This window comes from Corvus cornix, chromosome 2 (genome assembly GCF_000738735.6).
Source record: "Corvus cornix cornix isolate S_Up_H32 chromosome 2, ASM73873v5, whole genome shotgun sequence".
Taxonomy (NCBI): Eukaryota; Metazoa; Chordata; class Aves; order Passeriformes; family Corvidae; genus Corvus; species Corvus cornix.
The window spans coordinates 29,280,749-29,304,805 of NC_046333.1; the positions used below are offsets into that span (position 1 = coordinate 29,280,749).

The following is a 24,057-nucleotide window of genomic DNA, read 5'->3' on the forward strand; positions in this document are numbered from 1 at the left end:
GGGCAGCACAGCATCTCGATGATGATAGCCCTTGGCAGGCGAGTCACAGCAGTTGGAGGGCGAGCCCCTCACTCTGTGGAGCGAGGCCCAGGCCAGGGTGGTAGTGGCGTCAGCAGAGGCGAAGAAGCAGGAGGGACTCTCCGTATGGGTTCCACAAGCAGGTTTACTCCAGGTGGAAGGTCCAGGGATGAACAGCTGGTTTTACAAGAGGGTTCCAGGGTTTTGTACTCAGGGAAAGAAAGGTGGGGACAAGGGTAACAGCCAATCGGAAAGGTGGTAGCGGAGGGGTTAACTAGGAAGTAGCCAATGGAAATAGCTCATAGGAGGGATCACAGGGAACAGCAAATGGGGCATCAAGGAACATAGAACTTTCCAGAACTGATACATATTCAACTAAGAGGATAAATATTTATGATCTTCTACATAAAACTAGGAGGGGAGAACCGTAACCAACCAACTTATAATAAGCAAGTTAAAGAAACTGAGGATTATGGGAACTCACCATCACCACGGAGGTGATCTTAGACGTTGGTGCCTGACCTCCAGGACTCAGATGCTGTAATTCCCTCTGGGGTCATAGTGGCCACGGCCACTCGCACTGCAACAATGTTTCTCAGTGTAAATAGTTTCTGTATCACGTGCATCAAGGCTTCTCATTAATATCAGTGTTTGAAGAAGGTATTTCCATATCAAGTCATGGTCGGAGACAATTGCCAGGTTCAGACAAGGGCCAGCAGTCACTGGGTAAACCCACAGGTTTAAGGTCAGGCTGGAAGGCAGTCCATTGGGCCTAGGTCCAAGTTGGAGAGGTCCAAAGCTGCAATGCCTGCAGTGTTGCACATGAGGGAACACTCTGGAAATGAGCTCTCCAGGAAAGGGAGGGGCCCCCAATGAGGTTTCCTGGCAGAGTTTTTTGGGAGGAAGCCTCAGCTGAAGCCTCATCTAGCATTTTCTGGAGATGCTTCAGAGTCAGCTGAGGCTTTTCAAAGATCTCTCTGAGCAAGCTAGCCTTGAAGGCAGGGAGGTACACTCCTGGTCCTCACGAAAGAAAACTGTGTGCTGGAGCACAAGTAGTCCAAAGAATTGACCACAGGAAATAACACTGGCATTGTTATCTTCGCCAATATGTCATTCTCTCTCTAGAGTGTGGAATTTAAACTCTGTCACACAAAGCAGGGGAAATCATTCATCATGTCAGTGCAGTAATACAGGATTTTCAAGTCAAGTTTTTCAGAAGCAAGTAAAATTGGAGTTCTCTTTCTACTCTTAATGTAGCAACTGGAACTCCATACGCTGTATCAGCCTAATTCCTCTGCCCTGTGAGTATATAATGATAGTTATGAAATGTCATTTCAACTCATAGAATAAGATATTATCATAATATCTTATTAAGTCTTCAGTAAAGTGCGTCATTAGCCAATTTCAATTTTCCCATAGAGAAATCTGAAACTGATGTGTGAGAATTAATATGCTTGAATGGACTGATGAAACAAGCTTCAGCAAGGAAGAAGATTGCCCTGAGCTCAGACTGTAGGAGGTGGTATCTTGACAATGTGAAACACATCACCTAACATTTCCATTTGTCAGTCTCCATCAATATGTGTGTGTCTGTTTTCCAGAAATCAATAGAGACCTAGTTCTTTACAGTAGCCATGAGACCCAACCTGACCTGGAAGAAAAATCATTTAGCTTAAAAATAGCAAAACACAAGCCCATTATCAAGGCTGAAAAATGATCAGCTGAAAAAGCGTTCTGATTATTTTCCCTTACTATCCCAGCACTGGGTGCAGAGAGTTTTCTCCAGAGTCAGGTGTAGATAACACAACACATATCTGAAGTCAGTTACCTCCCTTCCCTGCTTGTTTCCTTTTACACAGAAATTTGTATCCCTTTAAATAACTTCTCTGTAGCAACATCATCATTGCTAATGTCTTATATAATTTCTAAAATCTGCGTGTACTAAGTATACCCTCTAAAAGGTTATTCATACACTCGTATGAATTTTAATAGGAGGATGTAATAGTCTGTAATAATTTACAGGATTACAGGACTTTAAACAGCAAAAGCATTTTGAAATCAAACTGTTTGGACTGTAGAAACATGAAAACATGAAAATGCATTCTGAGAGGGCTTCTTTGGGAATGTTATTCTTTACCATCTCTCATTTCTGTATCAAATGCCCTTCCTTAACAGATGGCTTGGGTTTGGACCTCCAGCTTTAATGTTTGTTGGTCCCAGAATGATGTTTTTTGTGTAGTGTAGCTTCCTTTATTTCAATTTGGATATGCTTGATAGTCAGCCTGTTGTACACCTCAGTGCTGAAGCTCATTGCGTCATTTTTTACTCATTTGAAATCCATTGCTATTTTATGGAACACAGTGCATTGCAAGTCATGGTAATACCTGTTTGGGTCGTTATTAGTTCCAAAGGGTGGGATACCCTCCAAACTTGGAATTATGGGCAGTTTGGGAAAGGTATTGCTACCGTGCAAACAGGCTAATATCTATGTTGATATATTAGTGTTACTTCTGGCTTCAAAACTGTCCATGCACACTGTGTAATTGGAAGAAAAAAAAAAAGACAAATTTTCTTAGACTGAATATCAGTGTTATTATCAAGAATTCTTGGCTTTCAATACAGCAGTGGAGGAACAATGAAACAGAAGAAGTAAAGCTGAATGTTTTGAGGTTCCTCAAGGGTCAGTAGGGAAAGAAAATCAACAGCAGCAGCAGTCTCACCAACGAAAGAAAACCCTTGTGCTTCCCAAAACCAATTTCCAAGAGTGCCACAGTCCACTGTCTGTATGAACTGCCAGATATTAAGTTCTCATGGATGGAGAGAAGCCTGAAGTCCTTCTGCCTCTTATAATGGCTTTTTTCTTTCAACTTAAACTACTGCTTGGGGGCAGGGAGCAACATTTCAAAAGGAGAAATGCTTGCGAGAGGTATAGGACCTCTAAGACCATTTGGAGAAAAAGCTTGCATCAGGTCTGCTAATACTGAGTGTAGTTTAATTTACCTTGGGATCTTGTTAGTTTTAGTTCATTTGTTAGTAAAATGATGGCATCGGCTCTTAGGGAGGTGTCATATTTAGTTCCACGTAGTCTGTTATTACTGCAAATCAGATAAAATGGAGCAGCAGATATTTTGGGCTGGATGATGTAGGTGCACATAAGAGTGTGCATTTACTTCTCTGTATAGGTTAAAGGCACTCGTATGTGGGTGTTAGAAGCAAGATCCCAAGAATTATTTAGCGATTTTGAGATTATTTAATGAATGTTGTGATTGTCTTCATTATATATGAACAGCAAGGGAATTAATCTGAGAATAAGATCATGAATACAATTCTGTGATATCACTATCATTGACATAATATTTTACAGAACTTACTTTTGCTTTTGCCCTGTTGCCACATAATGTATCGAATGCTTGCTTAAATGATCCTCTTTTTGCACTCAATCTGATCAAATAATTTCTGTTTGATTTTACGCTCCCTATAAAACACACTGCTTATAAGAGTAGCCATTTTTATGCTAATAACCACAATTTATGAAGTTCTCCCAATGGTACTCTGCCATAAAATGAGGCTGTGGCTACAGAAAGCTTCAAAAGGCATCCCCTCACTGTTGAAATATCATTGGTGAGTTTCTAGGCTTTTTTATGTCCTTTTTAAGAAGTTAAATAAACCAGGGTCTTTAGCTGTATTAACCTGCAGAACTTCAATGCTAATGGCTGCATGAACGTGTGTATGCTGTTTACCCATTAGAGATTATTTTAATAATTAATTAGAGATAATTTTATCAACTGATCACAAAAACCACAGCAAAATCACGGAATCCTCTGACTTATTGTTAGTATGTTCTTCACACGACCACTGCATGGACATGTGCATTTTGTCATGATCTGGCTGGGCAAACCCCAGGGTGAGTTACAAGCTTGTTGTGAGACCTTCCCAGCTTTGCTGTTGCTGGCACCTCTTCTACCTCGGGTAGTCCTAGCTGTGAAAAGTCTATCCCAACTGCAGTCACACTTTCTAACTGTGATTTTCCTGTAGGCCCTCCTCACAAAGTGCCATAAGCCCATTCCTTCAGAACACATAGTAAAAATTATAATTAGCTGGTTTTTATTGAATATTTATGTCTGTAAGTGTTCTTTTTATCCCTCAAATGACTTTTAGATTTTGAAAGTACTTATTTTTTCTTTTCCCCTTAGCACTACCTTAAGCTAAGACATTATTCTTAGGCCTTAAATGATCCAGTGAATTTACAGTACACAATTAATTGCAACAGTAGCAAGTTCAGCATATCATGCTGTTAAGGATAGCAGGGACTGTAGTGATTTTATAATGCATTCACTTTAAATCTCAGCAAATAGTGGCATACAAGGACATCTGACAGCTGCTTTCCCCAGCTAAATCTCACCACTGAGACTTGATTCCAAGCAAAATAACAAGTCAGGCTTGGTTAGTAGTGCTGCAGCTTGGAATATGAGTTTTGACAAGGGAAAAAATCATTTGTACTGTACTAGCTTTTCATGAGCTGGGCCAAGGAGTAAATCTCTCCAATCGTAAAATAAAGCTGTCAGACAGCTTTTTCATAAGATGCCATTGGACATCAATATGACAGTTCTCCCTCCTGATCTTTTTTATAGGTTGCTAATTCTGAAAGAAAAGTCATCTTTGCCTACATATTTGTGGATTCAGACACTGACATTTTAGAGGCAGGTATACTAGAACAAAAATACAGGCTCAATAAACAGGAGTACCCCTACAGCCTTACTGAAAAGATGCTTTAGCTAAATATCTATTATCTAGGAAAAGATACTGTGTTTTCTGCTTTATAGTTTGAGATTGATATATATATGTATGAAATAAGTTCTCTGAAAAATTAACAAGCGAATACACAGGCACATGAGAATACTTTGATGAGCTGAAGAACAACGCAATGGCCATCAGCCTGGGGCATGGGCATCATTGAGGCAGCAATTTGTTTCTCAAGCACTTGAATATGTTCCCTTCTCTGTCTTTACTGGACATATATGAGAAAATCTGGGCTCTTCTCTGGCCACTTTTTATGCACCAAAACTTAATTGAAGCTCAGGAAGAATGGTGAGGACTGATTGCAGGGGTCTTCTCTTCCGGGAAAAGTGGGAAAGCCAAAGCTCCTGGCTGGACATATGAACATCTCATTTTAGTTCCTGATACTGAATGTCATGGAAGTTCTTCTAGTTTGGGTTATGGAGATGGTTATCCTTACCTCCACTTTAAAATGCATTACTTTATGGCTGTGGAGGAAAAGGAGACAGCAATTAAAACTTAACATGCTCTTAAGAAAACAGTAAATAGAGTGTGTTGTATTAACATTTACTGACATTTTTATGCTTTTCACAAGTATTTTCCAATATTTATCTTCATTTTCTATTAAAATCTTCAGAATATTTTCCATTCATAGACTACCCTTGAGGTATGGCATAATTCTGAATATCTTACAAAGGAAAAAAACCCACTTCTTTCTAAGGACTGTTGCATTAAAATGCTTTGGCCATGAATTCAGACATCAAATCACATCAATTCTTCTATTAACAACCAAAGCATGTTTCAGAGTTCTCTTTCTGGGCAGCCTTTAAATCTTATATTTTCAAGCAGTTTAAATAGTCTTTGCAAATAAATAGTACTGTCAAATAGACCAAGCACTTTAGTGAGCTTATAAGGAAAACAAATGTTTGAGACTAGTCTTAGTAAAAGAAAAAGAAATAATTTGACACTAGCACTGTGAAAAAAGAACTAAGTCAGATGTGAGTACCTACAAAATTTAAATTATCATAAATAGCAAACTAAACTTTTCAGGTTATACTTCCATTAAATACACAGGCAGCTATAAATTAGATGTTCCTAGTTTTCTGAAGTGGCCAAGGGTACTTTTAGTTTCTTTTCCATCTGTTTTCTGCCCCAAGTTTCCAATGTGCTCAAATGTCTCATTTGTGTTGCTATTAGGGTTTGACTAATCTCAACTGTTAGTCATTAGAATGGCGACCACTGATGCAAACTGTATTCACAAATAGTAAGCACTCCTTATACTTTCCCCAAATGCATTGCAAAGAATGATTTATCAGTTCACAGAATGAGAGTAACAACAAAAGAATTGACTTAGCTTGCAATTGTCATATTGAATTTGTGTATATGTTGCACAGCACATTAGTGAGCAAGAAGTGTTACTGGAAGAAATGGAAAATCGGAAAAATATTAATTAAAAGGAAAACAATCTCAACACAACCACATATAGATATTATACAAGAACTCTCCTTTTATTTTAGAAGGTTCACTCATGCACAAGTATTGTCATTGAAAAGTGGAAATGTGACCTGCCAGACTCTTCTCTGAGTTCTGTTTTCTCAGTTTCAAATAATTCGGCCTTCTGGGTGATCCCTGAAACAGGCAGAACCTGCTCATAATCCACCTGAGTTGCAGGCAGGAGCAGAATCTCTCACGGTTTAGCATCTTCAGTCAGCAGTGTCCACTCTTGCCATGAAACTCCTCAGCTGCTGGGTGTTCAGTCTAGGGGGGCACTTCCCGAGACATAAGACAGGGGCAGCAAACCAGCAAAGTGTCTACTCAGCTTCATGTTGGTCCCAAGCATTAACAAAATAATAAAGAGGAGGAAAAATCAAATCAGCAGAAAATAAACTAGGGCAGCAAAGCCTGCCCAGATTTGACACTACTGGCTTTAAGAATCCTAAATTGGAACATGTAGATGTACTTGATGCATGAGGGACATTAAACCATGTTTCCTTAATCTTTTTCCAAATACTAAATCTTCAAAAGCTCAGATAAATGGCTCACAATGTTCCTTAAGAAGATTTGACCTGAGTGGAATAGATACTGCTATGGTGTGAAGAAAAAAAGCTGGCAATAAGAAGCACGGTGAAAGCTGTGAAGCACACAGCCATATTAGCATGCTGAACTTTTCAAACAGTGACAAAATTATTCTTTCAGTGTCTGTTTCTTCACTGCAATAGCAGATAGAATTTCTGCACAGGTGTTAATGAACCATGACCTTAAATCAAGTTGCCCTTGTGAGTCTAAATGTACTGTGTTATAGTGTAGCTGAATGCAAATGCATGTTTAAAGAAAGTATTTAATCCAGAAATAGAGGAATTATACCTGGCTTTCCACATGTGCAGATTGATTTTTTTTTTTTTTTAAGTTTTGTCTATTATTTAATCATCAGATATTACCTCTGGGAAATAGCTTTCATTTCTACCTATGATTAATTCAGGTGTCCAAAACTGCAGTACGTTTTGGAAAGATATCTTTGGGCCTAGTCTGCCAATAACAACAACTGGGTAATTAATTCAAGATGTTCCATTAAAAAAAGAAGTAAAAGACTGAACAAGAGAATATTTTCTGAAGATAAAAACAGTTATACAAGTTCTGTAATTGTTGTTGACAGTCCTTAGTATTTAATGGGGATCTGTAATATTAATGGAAACTGGAAAGGACCCATTTAAAATAAAACATTTAAAAGTTCAATTCAAAGCTATCCACTCCTGTAAAGGAACACCTAATTGCTTCCAGGGAACAGCTAAATGGAGTTATTAAAGTTAGACAGGGTCCCCAGTAAGTAATTTTCACTGGTCTTGTTTTTCAGAGGTTCTGAGCCATTGACTTCCATTTGAAAGTATTCCTAGCCTTTCTTTATAAACCATTTCCTTTGGTTTTAAGGACCATATAAAGGTCAGGAAAATTTCCAGAGCAAATGGAACAGAAGCATTTAGCTTCTCCAGGTATTTTACAAATAAATACAGTCATCAGCATTCTGAGGGCTGTATTTTGAATGGAGCCTTTGAATGCAGAGTGCCTTGGAGCATCTGTCCACTTAATTTAGTTCCCTGAATTCTCTCAGTATTGCTGCTTCAGTTACTAGTACTGAACACCTAGAAATAAAAGCCCTAAAATGCTAAAAGTAGCAGCATTTTAATTAATCAGTTGCATTTAAAAATAGTAAAACCAATTGTTTATATTAAATGCTCAGTAGAATATAAAGTGTACTTTCAAAAGTTTTACATTTTGACACTGTTCAACTGTATTAGAAATAAATATATTATTGACTATTAAGAGTTCTGTTCATACTACATTAACTTTTGTTGGATATGGTTTTATAGTAAATGAAATGGTTCACACAAAGATACATTTATGAGATGAAAAAGGAATCACTTTTTTATGACATTCTGTGAGAATACAAAGAAGTGATCTGTGAGAATACAGAAAACTTTCCTTAATCTTTACTTTTTCTTGAATATTCTGTACAGGAGAACTTGATAGAAAACATTGATACCAGATTCTTTACACACTTTCACCTAGTAACTGCAAATCTGGGCATTTAAATAAGAACCCATATTTTGCAATAATTTTAACCAAAGCCCATTACTGCAAAGACACTGCAACCACTGTTAAATGTATTGCATGTAAATGTTAAAGGCTTTTGAGTGTGTGTGTGTGTGTGACAGGAGAGAGAGAGATTCAAATTTCTATGAATATGATTTGAGTCTGATTTTGTAGCCGTGCTCATATGTCTGCATGCCCCAATCATATTGGCCATTTTGTCCTTAGAATACTGTTCTTTTCTGTGGGGTTGTAGGATCTCCTAAAAACTGGATATCTTTATCCATTCTGTTGGTATCCACATCTTACTCTGATATCATTGCTTTCCTGCTAAGTACACAAAACCTTGCAAGGGGCTTCTCTTCAAGAAGGGTGTTGGAAAGGCATCCTGATCATAACTCAGCATGGACAAACCTGAACACTTCCCACAGCATCCCTCAAAGGGGAGCTGGTTTGTACCCAAAAAGCAGTTCTGCATCAAGGCTTTATTCTAATCAAAATCCCATGGCAGGCAGAGAATCTCTTTCCTCCTCCATCATCTCATGATGCTATTTGTCCACAAAAGCTTGGGGGGAAAAAAACCACTCAGTTGATGACAACAACTCAAAAGCTACCCATGGCTCAAAATTTATATATGAGGTAAGAAAAGGTAATTTAAAAACCAGAAGAAATATCTTCTGGTATTGCTTCTCATTGTAAAACATTTGAAAACTACTTTTTTGTCCTTAAACTGAATTTATATACTGTTAATTCCATAAGACCAACACTATTGATAGTTTAGCAAAACAATAATTTTTGGTAAAATAGTCTGATACTTAAAATTACATCCATTAATGATCAGTCTTCACACTGGACTGCACTGCTCCATCTACTTGGATTAGCCTTTTCCAAAACCTTCCAAAGCAGAAAAAAAAAGCAAAGGTCTCTGGAGTAGAAAGATTTACATTCTCAAAAGGAGGCTATAGACGTATAAAAGAGCATGAATTGAGAGAGGGGAACAGGGGTCCTATTTCTAATTTTTTTTTTCCTGGATGATACATCCTTCTCCCTTCTAGCCTTTCTTTTCTGTTGTTTTTTTAATCTCTCCATTTGCAGGGTTTTACTCTTTGTCAGTCATAGCAGTGTCTGCAATATTACTGCATAGCATTCCCAATTTGAAGCATATGAACTTTAGCCAAAATGCTGCTCATCTTTTTCTTGGCTGATATGAGGCAGGAAGACTGAAAAGGGTTGTTTCCATTTGATTTGACTGGCACAGAGCAGATGGGACATAACTGTGTCTCCACACCTTTTGCTTTTATTAACCATAGAACATAAAGGAGCTCCAGTATCTCTTATATGGCAATTGTGGTGGAGAATGATCTGGTGTGGGGCTCTTCTTATTCCTGTACCTGGGGTTATGTCCCAATGGGAAGTCCGCCCTACTGCGTGGATGCCAGCTAATCAAGATCTCCTCTGTTACAAGCCTTAGCATAATATGCCAGGCAATCGGAGTCTTGGGTGGTGTTCACAAGGCAGTGCTGTGATTGTTGCTTGTGGGGATGTCTAGGAGAATATGTGCTGAATGCAAAACCCTTAAAATCATATATTATGTTCTTGACCTTTCTGGAAATTTTAAACACGCACATTAGTCTCTTCCTAAATGTGTGTTCCAAGGCCTGAGGGTAGGTCTTTTCTTCAGAATGAAGAAGCATGGGTCCAAATGGGGCCTAGCCAGCATATATGCACACTAAAAACAATAGATGTGAGAAACAGCTCTGCCTATGCTAGGATACGCTCATGGTTTAAAACTGTACATCAATTGTCATTTAAATGAGTTCAAACATGCCCCATTTGTGTCTGTCATAGTGGCCTGTGACAGCCATCACTGTAGTCTGTAATTCTGCCGTCACTATCGTCTGCTTTAGTCATTCTACCTGTTTCTGAATTTTTGATCCACTTTTTGACAATCCTAAGTAATTTTTTTTCCTGGTGCTTTAATTAACAGTCTTGCTTCCCAGCAAATTACTTGCTGACTGAATCATGCAATTCTTCGCTTGACAGAAAGGATGTAAACAAAGAGAATTTTGAGTAACAGTCAAAATGGCAGCATTGGTGCCACAGCATAAAAACTAACTTCAAAGATGGGATGGAAAAACCCCATAAAATAGGAGTCTCAAATATCATTAATTCTGTAGTCGGATCCTGTATTAATAAAAGCGATTCTGTCATTCTCTGTGGAAAGATAACATTTACCTTTAAATGCTTATTAAAGAATCTTTTGTAATCCAGGGCTATGTACTGTCAGAATTGCTAGATTTCATTGCTTAGGTTGGGAATGCTGCTGCAGCATTCACATGGCACATTCTTCTAACTTGCAGCACTTAGTGATAATTGAGTCACAGAAGCTAAAATGACCAATTTAGAGTCTAGAATAAAGTCACACGATTACCACGCCCATTGCATTAGCACTAGAGCTGAATGGCCGTACTGTGCAACACAGCAACATCTAATAAAAACCTTCAGCCGCCACGAATTTTTCACATTACTGTATTTTTGTTATCTTATATGATGTTTAACAATTCAAATACATCAGAGAGATGTGCATTTTGGGGTTTAGGTATTCTTTAAACATATGTTTGGTTGTTCTCTTCATCTCTGGAATTTAATTTTCTTTAGAGTTTGGTGTGAATTACTTTCAACTTCTGTCTGAAATAAGTAGCTTTATGGTCCAGATGATCAAATCTAATTGTGAAATGGCTATTTTAAGGATTATGCCTGTAGTTCTGGGGGGATGTGTGAGATGTGCAAACAGAAAATTATGGAAGTAGAATGTCTATTATGTAGGATTTTACTGGTGAAATTTATTAATAAATGAATTCCATAGCTTAATTTCATTTAACATAAAATTTCCAGCAGCAGATCAGATGAGGGAAAAGAGACATTTAAAAAAAAAAACATGTTTATAGACTAAGGTCAGTCATTATTTTTCAATGTCAAAAATCACTAAGTACATTGATACTGATTAAGTTATTCACTTGTGTTTGATGTTAAGTTCATATTTGAGTGTCTTGCTGAAGCAGAGGAATAAAAAAAATAATTTTCCAGTAAGGGCATTTTTTTCAAATTAGAAATAAGAGTGGAGGAGGGTTGATTATTTATTCATTTATTTATTTATTTACATATAAGGGCTTAGTTGGTCCAAAAGGATTAGCAATAAGCTCAGAGCAGTATATGAAGATATTAAGTTGCAAACCCAATGTGAAGAAATATGATTACATCTAAGTTCAGAGCACCTCTGGTAAAGAATTACATTAAAAAAAAAATTGCTTATTTTTAAATGGTTAAGATGCTTTTGGAGTTTGATAGTATCTCTTTACGCTTTGTTTAGCACCAGCTGCAGAGAGCATGATGAACGTTTGTTTTCCAGTGAAGACAGAATAATTTTCAATTAAAAGCTGTCGTTTAAAAAAAATAAATAAATAAATAAATAAAAAAGAGAAAATAAACACATCTTTCTGTGCAGCATTCAAGGTCAAATATTGAAATAATCCATCTGATATCTTACTATATGGTTTGAACTGAATTGAAAGTAATTATGGAGTCTGCCCACATATTCTCATTATACAGAATACAATTAAAAAAGCTAAACGAAGAGCATATAAGATAAAAAAATAATTAATTTCAGTCATTATACATTGTGTGAATACAGAAAAGAAAATGTGTTCTGTTTACCTGACAGAGTCTTTTGAATACCTTTAGTAATAATGAATTCATCTGTTTGCCAGCAATGTGGGATGGCTCCAGTTATGCGTTGTTAACATTTGCATATTAAACATCTGAGCTCAGTGAATGCATTATGGAGCTCTACCTCTTCGATGCATCATAACCTTGCATTTTCATTCCTTGCAGAAGGGAATCCATATACCTGGTGGGTTGGAAAAGCCAATGAGAAGCACTACTATTGGGGCGGATCAGGACCTGGCATTCAAAAATGTGCCTGCGGCATCGAACGCAACTGTACTGATCCCAAGTACTACTGCAACTGTGACGCTGATTATAAGCAATGGTGAGTGCTTTACAAGAAGGAAGGAAGAGAATGACCAAATCTCTTAACTTATACAACACCGCCATGACTTTGAATATACTTATTTTCTATATTTCCTTTCTTATCAAAGAACAAAGGCAAAAATATTATATTTGTGATCCCTCCTGCAACATGTCAACCCATGCTTTGATTTCCACTTTATTCATGGTATCTGTGACTGTCAAATATAAGGATTATATTTACGTTTTCAAGCCCACTGAGCTATGGAAAAGAATGCTAAAATTGCAAAAGCAAATCCTCATAGGAAAGGCCAGCATTTTGGCCACCTACGCAACTTTGTCTCCATCAGATCCAGTTATATTGCAATACAGAATTAATTTTATCTCTGCAACGTCATGTTTTTTCCCAGAATTTCTCCTTTTTAGAGTATTGCTGCTGCATTTGAATGTGAGTGATATTTGTTGAAATCACTCATCTAGTGCCTCCAATTCTCATTATCCATCTTTCATGAGAAAAATATGTTAAGAACTAGACTCCACACTTATTATGGAACAAGGCTTTGTATTTCAGAGGAAGCTACTGGGCTTTGCATGAGATAATTAATTAGGCAGAAAAAATAAATAAACTCGCATCTCTGATATTCCCCACAAACATGAACAGAGTGTGTAAAGCTCATCATCATTTCAAGTGAGACCCTCTCTGTGGTCTTACAGCACTTTCTTTGTGAACCTTAATCGTTTCTGTCTCTTTTGTCATGACAGGCAGGATTATATTTTACATGGTATACAATGTTCAGTGACATATTGAAACCATACTTTTATGAACAGTTCTCCCATTAACAGCAAGCCGTGGGTAGTTGAGTCAATAATGGCTCATAAACCATTTGGGGTTAATTGAGAAATTCTACAGCTATTAATGAATGTAGAGCTACAGAACTGTAGTGGTATGTCAGAGGCTAAAAAAGAAAGAAAAAAAAAAAAGAGTAGGAAGAATGACAGAACCACAGAATCACAGAATATTTGTGGATGAAAGGGACCTCAGAGTTCTTCTAGTTCAACCCATCTGTCCAAGGGGGGTCACCTAGAAACAGTTGCCCAGGACATTGTCTCAGCAGTTTTTTAGTATATCCAAGGATGGAGATTCTGCAGCTTCCCTGTGTGCATTGTCTCTGGTCCTGGCACTGGGCACCAATGGAAAGAATCTGACTCCATCCTCTTTGCACCCTCCCATTAGGTATTTATAGACATTGATGAGATCCCTGGGAACCTTCTCCTCTCCAGGCAGTCCCAGCTGCCTCAGCTTCTTTTTGTAGGAAAGATGCCCCAGTCCCTCTATCATCTTAGTCGCTCTTCATTGGACTCCACCCAGTAATTCCATCCCTCTCTTGTACTGGAGACCTCAGAACTGGACCTAACACTCCAAATGTGGCCTCACTAGTGCAGAGCAGAGGAGAAGGATGGCCTCCCTCGACCTGCTGGCCATACTTTGCCTAATGCACCCCAGGATAGCATTGGCCTGCTTGGCCTCAAGTGCACATTGCTGGCTCATATTCAGCTTGGTGTCCACTGGAACTCTCAGAGCCTTTTCTGCCAGGTTACTTCCCAGCTGGGTGGCTCCCAGCATACACTGGTTTCCCCAGGTGCAAGGCTTTACACTCCTCACTGTTGAACTTCATGATATTTCTGTGAACCCACTTCTCCAGCTTATGAGGATCACTCCAGGTAGCAGCAGGACCCTGTTTGCTGTGATCTGCAAAATGAAGTATGAAAAATACAAAAATAGAATAATAAAGGAAACATTCCAGGCCCTGCAAACATTGTAGATTAGGATGTGGAAAATCAAATATTGCCACAGACATTGCTACCCTAAGCTTTGACATTGTTAGGCTGGTGTGCTGTTAGCTATGATAATGGATGGACTATAGTACACCACAGACACAGAGGAGTCAGTTTTAGAGACAAGGCAATCACACATGCTGCCAAACTTCAGAGATAGAATTATACAGAGAGAATGAGGAATATAAAGTCCGATGACTCCAACTCAATCATAGGCACTAGAGCAGTATGGCAGAAGGGAGGTAAGTTTGATTCTGTGTCAAAACGGTAACAATAAAAGGAAGATATTGTAATAATAATTACAATAATGGTAGAATTAGGAGCACTTACAGTTTTCATTGCCTGAGCCACTGGATGCCTATCCATGAATAATAGGGCTCTGTACCATATGTTAACTGTTCTCTTTTACACCAAGGGAAATGTGTGGAGAAAATGGCACTGGCTTTTGATCTCTTCTTGAAGATCCTCTAAGAGTCACAGATGATAATTTGATAAGCAGCATGCACTCAATAATCTTTTTCTGTAACCTCTGTGCCCCCTATATACACTGAGATTATGTGGATTCTACTAATAAATAGATTCATATGGTTATTAGATTTAGATCTAAAATAGGCTTGTTGTCATAAAAGATACACAACTGTTTACTCAGAACTTCATACAGGAATATATTTTTACAGCATTTCTGTAGATAAGTATCACAATTTTTTCAGGACAACTACTATTTATTACAGGACGTTTTATGAAAAGCAATTCAACCATTGGATATTATATTTTAAGCTGTGACGTGTGTAAATCACAGGAAGAAATGAAAGCTTTATTATAGTCTTTAAGGACATTTTGTTCAAGATTCATTTTTTCAGTTTGGTTTTGGCAGAATCCAGTCCTTTCCATAGTCATACCTTTTGGGCTTGGGAGTTATTTAGTTAAGAATTTTATCTAGCCAGGTTCATCAATACCTAAAAAGCAAGTGAGCTCCAGATGATAGGAGACCTTGATGACTTCAGTCATCGGAGGCAGAATTCAACTGAGGCCTCCAACACATTTGTGCTCAATTCTGGTGACAGCAAAACAGCTCCTGGTTTGGACCACAGAATATGCAAGAGTTTATGATGAGCAGACAAGTCTCAGTTCATATATTAACAAAGCAGCTTGCCACCAGAGCTAACCAGCACAACTTATTTTAGAAGAATTTACAATCCCCTAAAACAGAAGGGCTGAGTAAACGCCGAACTGTGGCTGAGAGTCCAGGTGGGACTTTTGCAGTAATTGCATGTCTTGTCCACAGCTGGGAGCACTGCATTTGGCTGTGGTATGATGCAGTCCACGCCTTAATTGTATCTCCCCTGATAGGGGAGACTTTTTAGAGTCTTTGCCAGGAGTCAGAGACGAATGGAGCTTTTGGCTTTCTCTTTCTTCTGTAGTTGTTTATTAAGTCTCATCAGAAAAGTACAAGCCACTGACGTGACCCAGACATAGCATGAAGCAGACAATGCACCAAAGGCTGAATTATCAAGATTGCACAGCCTTTTTAAAGGTAAATTACCCAATGAAAACTTAAAAAGCAGGATATTTTCACTTTTCTACCAATGTCTAATAAATCATCTAGTCATGCAGGCAGTAACTGCGGAATTCTCTATCCAGTCATCCCGGACCACTTCTACTGCAGAATATGGAGTAGATGAAGAAGAAGAAGAAGGTCTGGAGAACAAAAACAATCCTCCATTTTGATGTTTTTTGCTTTTATCTACTTACTATACTAATAAACCCAAAAACTCTAAATTTTTCACCCTGTGACAATCTATCACCTAGTTCACAGCATTCTACATTCTAATTCTTCCCAGAGGGTAGGCAATTTTCTCTATGGGTGAAGGTCAAAAACAGTGTTATCCAGGAGGGTAGAACCCTTCAAAACAGGCAGAGAAATATTCTCTGTATTCTGGGTTCCCACAGTGGTACACCCACAATGATGTTCTGCTCCTGCCAGGCAGTGTGGGAAAAACTGTTTTGGGGTTTTTTGGGTGGTTGCAGGGGTGAGATACAGTGGGGAGAAGGCAGTAGCCAGAGCAATAACTATATTAGAAAATGTATGGAAGTAAAATAGGAAAAGAAGACTCTAGAAATTGTGAGAGTGAAAGGTGAAGAAGAAGAAGAGCAAGATTCAGGAAAGAGATTTTTAGAGGAAATTGGGGAGCCACTGAAGAATGGGTCAGACTGAATCAGAATGATGTAGTGTAAGTAGAATTTTTATTGTAGAAGTTAGAAACTTTGTTAGAAATGAAGAAAGAAATTACAGTTTGATGAATGATTTCATAGCAAAAGCAGGAGAATGCTTCCTTGGAGAACTGGATTCTAATCCTGCCTCTGGAACCACATTCCTGCATGATGCTTCCTCAGTTTCATAAACCATATCTTCCCAGAACAGTCATTAGTCTGATCCTAATTTTCTGGGTATCTAATGGAAACCCAGAAGTCCACTTTGTGAAAATACCAACTGCACAACTGCAACCAGAATGAGGGATCACTCTCTGAATGTATCTAATGCAGTCATTCAAAGAAAAAAAAAAAAACAATCTTTAGGCATCTCAGATTGAGCACTAAGTGTGAGTGTTTTCAACAGTAACATCTTTCGGCCTCAACATCCAATCTGTAGAATGCAAATTATGGCAGATACTCCCTCCTGGAGGTATTGCAAAGATAGGTAGATTTATGAAGCAATCATCTGCTGTACTAATGAGCACTATAAAAGATCCAATGAGAAAACGCGGTCTTTATAGAAAGATTTGAAGTAACACATTAGATATAAAATGGGATCCACATATTGAAGCATGAGAGTAAATTTGGAGAGTGGGCAATGATACACTAAATGAGTATTTTCTTCATCCTATACTGAATTATGCTGATCCCTCCAGAATAAATAATAATCAGTGACCAGTCAAGGATTGTGGTGGTAGACACAGGGGACTAATTTAAGCTCTTTAAGCAGTCTGAAATGCTTTTTTTTCCAAAATTTTGTGTTTGGTTTTTGCTTTTTTTTTTTAAACCAAGTATGTGAGTAATTCTGTGTAAGTACGGAACCAACTGTGTTAATTGTGGACTTACTTACAATATAACTTTTCCCAGGGATTACTGTATACCATGGGCTTGGTAAACCTTACATCTGAATGGTTTTTCTACTGATTTTTAAAATTTCACATTACACCTTGTCTATCTGAATATAATTGTTATAGAACTATTCAGCACGTGCCTAATGTGTTGATTATCATGTCTGGATGGTAGATAAGCCAAATGGTAGGTATTGGCAGGGAATATGAAATATGGAATTCAGATTTATGTGTATTTGGACAGTCTAAAACACAACCTGATTCTTAACAGAACTCAAGCTGTTGCTTCAATGTAAATATTAGGTAATCGTGTTTGTCATGATAAAGAAACAAAAACACAGGTGGAAGAGCTTCACCCACAGTAATCTCACTGAAATGATCCTTAGTCCCAAATTATCCATGATTTGTGACCAAAATGAAATTAATTCAGAATTAAATGGATTAGCTTACATAAAAAAGGTTAGTTTTCCATGCTAATAAAGATAATTTTTAAAAGTGAGTGTGGTTGACATTTAAAGTCAGATTGCCTCAATCTTGAGAGAATAAAGGTAGCTGTTATGAGTAGCAAGAAGTTTTCTGGGTTGCTGTTAAACAAAATTACAATCAAATTTTTAACATTAGGTAAAATGTAAGACTTTTTGAAAAACGATCTTATTTGAATAAAAACATTATTATTACAAATTAGGCAGCTCTGTTACAAAAATGACTAGCATTGTAGATATAGGCATACTGCACTAATTAAGTAACAAATGTAAAGCTCTGCAAAGAAATTTTGATTCCTACTCTTATTTGACCCTAGAGTCAGTTAAATACTCAGATTGGCCAAAATTTCTACACCACAGGCTGCTTGCTTTTTATTACACAACAGCTGCAATAAGTCAGAAGACTCATAGTACGATGCTGTTCAAGGATTTACTCAGAAAAGGTGACATAAGAAGGTTTTTCATTTAGTACTTCCTGATGTGGATGCACCAGGTTACAAAGTCAGTCATGGACTTCATTGCTGACTACTAGTGTGGTGGCTAATCTTTCAAGAACTATTTGGTGATGATCAAAAGAGTTTGAGCAGTATTTGCTGGTAAAAGTGCTTTGGACAAATAGAGAAAATCAGTGGAGGGAGCCTTATTTATAATCTCACATTTTGGACGTTCAAGTTTCTTTCTCCAGAGCCTGCCAAATTGCTTTATTTTTGTGAGGTGTTTTACAGAACACTCTGCAGGATGCATCCCTCTTCCCTTCACAACTCTTCTCCTACAAAGTGAGTTTCAAAAGAAAGTTTCAAGTCATGGGGAAAAATGACTAAACAGAGCTCAGAATGACATGAGTTGTTTGAGTGACAGGTGGATGTTGAAATGCCGGCCTGAAGCTGTGGCATTGACAGGTAGGTCATTTGTAGCCAGATTTAACAGGATATTAAAGTCTCCTGGACCTATAGGAAGACATCAAGGCTTAAGTTTAGTATGTAATAATTACCATCAAAATCATTGATATTTCAGTTCCTGACTCCCTTAGGCACTTTTGAAAATCCTTCTGTCCTTTAAACCTTGTGCACTCTCAGTAACAGAATTGCTGATGCAGAGAGAGCTGGATAGTTAGAAGACACTGGCTTCTCCTGTCCTTCATTACAAGCTGCTAACAATGTCTTTGGATGTTTTTTTTTCCATTACTTTCCCAGCTAGGCAGCAACTGGACTTTCCACAGAGGTGTTGCATGATCAGAAGTGACTAGGCTACACATTCTCTGTGAAAAACAAAAACCAAACCCAAACTGAGAACTTGTCATTGGCTAAATTTGTGGCTAAATTTTGTTTAAATTTAATTACTATTTCTAGCATTATGTAAAGAAATCTTAAATAGGTAAAAGGGATAAAATTTGAATATACCTAAAAGAACTTGAGGGACCATAAAAGTAATCTTGAGGAACATGCGTGAGTAGAAACATCCTATAGAGAGATATACACATACAAACAAAAAATTTCCAATAAAACTAGATAGATCAGAAAATTATCTAGTGAGATTTGTGATGTGCTGCTGTTTTGCTTCACATCTTTATCAGATAATGAATCACAAATTCCTAGAAATTGAGAAAACTGTAGAATTAGGCCACTCCACTTTGAAAACTGTAATTCAACATTTTTGCAGGACTTAAAGGCCAGCTTTGAAATGACAGACAAGAAAACACTATTAGTAATTTTGTGCGGTAATTACATCTCCTTAGTCAAATAAAAGTTGAAATATCAAAACTTATTTTTTAGTTATGCTTAAGGAATGAATTCGTTTGGTTGACGCAGGGAAACTTAGCCGACAAATTGCACTCCTTCAGATGGTTGTTTTCCTTGTACTCTTAGAAATTCAGACAGGCTTTTGTAGATTTTTTAGGGTTACCTTGCAGAGTTCCTTTGTACATTGCCATTGACACCTAATGTTAATATATTTCCAGTCAATCAAAATTTAGCACTTTGACAGTATGTAATGGCACAGAATAAAATTTGCATAAAGAGAGACACTAAAGACAGAAAGTCAAGCATTCAAACCTTAGGAAATATTAGATTTAATACAGCTGGTAGTACTTTTTTCCACATGAGTGATAGATTTGAGTTGGAACTTTCACCAACAGGAAAGCAGATAGCCAGAAGCCATGAAGTTCATTCCTTCTAGTTACAATTTGACCATTAAAACTACTCCAATAGGGAAAAGGGTCAAGTGACTGGCTATTAAACAGGCTGCTGTCTGTCCTGTGTTTCTCAGCTGTACTCATCAGATGTAGCTGGTGTGCAATATTGAAACAGAGTTTGCATGCTGAAAAATGTGAAATCTTCCTTAAATGCATTCCGTCCTCTTGTTTTTATAACTTGTTCAATGTTTTTGTTTATAGAAACTGTATGTACCTTGTGTTTGTCCATTATGCATTCCTGTTCTTTATTTCTTCCACAAGAAAAGGCTGAATGATTTTGTTACTGAAAACAACAGATTAAAAGTTTGAGAGATGGAAATTTTGAAATGGAACACTTGGCCATGCTACAGATGTGCTGAGTAGCAGCTTTCAAATTCTCCTTTACTTGTGCCTTAGTACCACCACAGGACTTTAGCCAAAATCCAGGGTTTTATTAAGCAAGGCTGTCTACAAACAAAAAAAGACTGTTTTTTTCCTCAGTGCTGTGCATTCACTACCATAAATGTGTATGTAAGACTGATTTGAGTGATTTAAAATTCAATCCAAGGGCAGATGAAGGGCATAGCATCTCTTGCACAGTAAGTTTTCAGGCTATTGCTTTTATGTGGACTTTGAAGGACAATACCTGCTGTCTGGAGTTGCCCCTAATGTTTGTGTTGTATTTCTAATGAGCTGGCAGCTCTAGTCCAGGATCCAGACAAACATAGGGTCATATAGATTGCTCTTTCTCTTTTAGAGATGTTCCGTGCAAGTACTGACAGCAGCCATGGTATGTAGCTCACAGGAACTGACAGATTTCCAGCCCGGACCAATACAGATTAAGGGGTTTAGAAGTTTCAAGGTTCAATGAATCATGAAACTTTCCCATTTTACTTGTGTTTTCTCTGTTTTCTCTTCTGTATTATTCACCTTCAGGACTTGATTCAGGCCTTGTTTATAGAAAGCTGATCCTCCTTGGACTTCAGCTATCATGCTACTCACTGGGAGTAAAGAAAACATTTCCCTTAAGGCTTGTGGCTAACGGCAGTGAACAGACATGTGAGGAACAAAGTCTTAACTTTCTCCAAATCTGAAAACATGGGAAAATGCGGGCAAAATAACTCTTTGGCAACCTGCCTTTTCTTTGTTAAAATACCCCTTCTTACTCAGTGTTATGTATGCAATCCTGTGTACTTATTGTGCAGTTACAATGATTTTTCTTCCTGCAATCAATACAAAACTAAGAATGAGGAAACAGGATTCTGTAATGCCTCATACATCATGAGCAGAGTCTTTTACCTTGCTGTAAATGTGAAAATGGTCAAGCTCTAACAACCTCTTAAGGATGAGGATGATTCCCATTTGACTTCAGATTCATTCATTTCTCAGTGCTAGCAATAATGAATGAACTTAAAGGGGAGAGTGATGACAGGACGTTATCCTTGTGTTCTCTAATTGGGAGACAAAAAGTGAGTGTTCATCCTGCTGACAACCTCACTTCTGAGTGCTGCTGTTCAGGTTTTCCTGACTTCAGTTCCAACTAGTCACAGACAGATGGTGTCATCCAGGTCTTTTAAAGTTAGAGAATCATTCAACAGTGGCACTGAAAAAAAATCTATCACAATTAGGTATTTGTAATTATTACTCTCTGGCATATTCTTGCTGTTATTAGAAGTGTCCTATCTTTCTCAGGATAGTCTAAGAAATTTCTGAGAGGTTTATGGATTAGCAGGTGAAAAGGCAGATACGTGACTTTTAATTTTACCATGCAGATGATCTGAATATAATTCCCAGCACATTTGTATTCTTTTCGTTATTAAACTTCATGATTAGTGTGAGTGACAAATAAAGTGAGCAAGAACAAAAATGTCAACTATATTTTGCATAGAAAGATGCAGACTTTTTAGTCTGAATGAAAAGCTTGTAGTCTTAGCTTTAAAGCAAATGACCTTACTGTCACAGCTTGTCAGGTAAGGGCAGAGTACATTGAGCACTGTGCACTGCAGAACTTTCAGCTGCCTATTATTTTCTCCTCTTCCACCTTTTATTTATGGGCTAACTTAAAGACTAATGACTCTGCCCTCAGTGCCATGCCATGAAGATGAAATCACCCCAATGCTGACCAGCCTGATGTCTTTCACTCAGTACCTGGCTCTGCTTAAGTCTTGAAGAGAAGTATTTTCTTCTTAAATTGTAGGACTTCCCTGACTTTTTTATTTCTGAATCAGTGCAGTCAGATGTAAAGATATATGAAATATATGACAACCTGTGTTATAGGGTAGATGAAGCCTGCAGCACATGCTTGGCTGTTATTACTATTAGCAGTCATATTTTAGCTGAAACAATCACAAGGGAGTCCATCAAGCTGAAGGTGTTAAGCCTGCAGTGTAAACAAAAGATATATCTGTTTTCACTGTTTGTTCTTTGGTGTACCAGGAGATATATATAGATACATAGATATAAGGAGGAGAATGGAAATAGTCATATGGGGGGGAGAGTGAGGGGTCTTGGGGAAGAGAGAACTCAAGAAGCCCTTAAGGTACATCATTTGTATCGGGTCTCAGACTTGTTTGGAATATAGTCTTCAGAGTAATTGATCAAAACATCCTGTCAGTTCATCACTGAGGTAGTTGCTAAACCTCAACATTTGAAGGAAGAATTTTTCCTTGTCTTTTTCTCATTTTGCCCAGCAGATTCTTACCACTGCAAAAGGCCTGATAAAGAAACAGAAAAATAGGCAAGACTCACCTGCAGCATTGTGTTTGCCTGGGAATGATTGTTACATACATAATGTATTATTTTACTGTAAAAAGGAAAATGACTTACACTGTCTGTGAAAAAAACTCAAAGCAATCATGTAACCTTTCATAAAGTGTGGAAATTGAGGAAAAAAGCAATGGTCCTGCTCACCTAGAGAAAAGGGAGACTGCTTTTACTTTTTTTTTCCCTGTAGTTAGCCTTGTAGAAAAAGCTTAAATTCTATAAATTGTTTTAATATCATGGGCTAGGTGTGGGTTTATCTTAGTTACCATTCATGTTTCCCTCCTGGATTGCCCTAAGAATTCAAAATTACTACTTGTCTGTAATTAATTATGGCTAGATATTTTGTCCCAGCTGCAACTGTCTTTGCCTCCCCCAACCCTCACCCCCCCTCCTCTATTTTTCTTTCTATTTTTCTTTCCCCTGCCTCCTGTTCACATGCAAAACACTATACTTATGATAATTGTTACATATAGGAAACACAGTCCCTGGAGATCCTGCAAAGTTTCTAAGAGCTGTCTGAGTATGCAATGGAGATGTAATAAACCAGGTCTAAGGTAATCTGTTGCATTCTTATCTCAAGTTTTTTTTCAACAGTCTTTAAATTGAAATTAAAATGCTCCATGGATTCTTCACAGTACAAGTGTGTCTATATGAGCCAGTTTCCTGATGGAATTTAGATGGCTTTTTTTTTTTTCATATTTTGCTGAAAAAGAAGTGATTTACTAGGAAGAAATTATTTTATCTAAACCAATATCTCAGGACAGTTAATGATGTGTATTCCTTTATCACAATTAATATCTTTTGCTCAGCTTTTGGTCAAGTTGAAGTTGATTACAAGATTACATTAATTGTAGATTAGGGAAGCAAAATCTTCCTTGAGTTATGACTTAGGTCTGCTGTTTAAATTATGAACTTGCCTTTATGGAAGTATCTGAGTGTATATTTATTTATATAAATTAATAAAGAGAAAGCAAAGAAAAATGAAAAAACAAATTTTTGAAACATTTTCAAGCAAGCAGGTAAATATAAAATTAATAAACTAAAATCTGCTGTTAGGCAATGTGATGAAAAAAATACAGTAAGTATAAAAACCTATATCTATCATGCAAAAATTTTTTCCTGCTTCTGTAAAAGCACAAATGGATTTGTAGCTATTATTTCTATGAAAGAGAAATGTTTAAAATGCTATGACTAAACATGTAATCTCATGTCTAAAACCAGTTATTTGCTAGGTATGACAAAATATGTCATAATAACATTTAATGGTCAAGAGTTCATCTGTTGAGTTAAAACATTTTGG

At 37.4% G+C, this 24,057-nt stretch overlaps 1 protein-coding gene across 1 annotated transcript in view; it reads left to right on the top strand.

Moving 5' to 3' along the window:
• Positions 1 to 24,057, top strand: part of CNTNAP2 (contactin associated protein 2) — a 1,031,909-nt gene that overhangs the window by 829,157 nt on the left and 178,695 nt on the right. Inside the window, exon 14 of the mRNA XM_010398652.4 lies at positions 12,271 to 12,427. Coding sequence (XP_010396954.1) covers positions 12,271 to 12,427 — 157 coding nt within the window. The remainder of the gene's footprint in view (positions 1 to 12,270; positions 12,428 to 24,057) is intronic.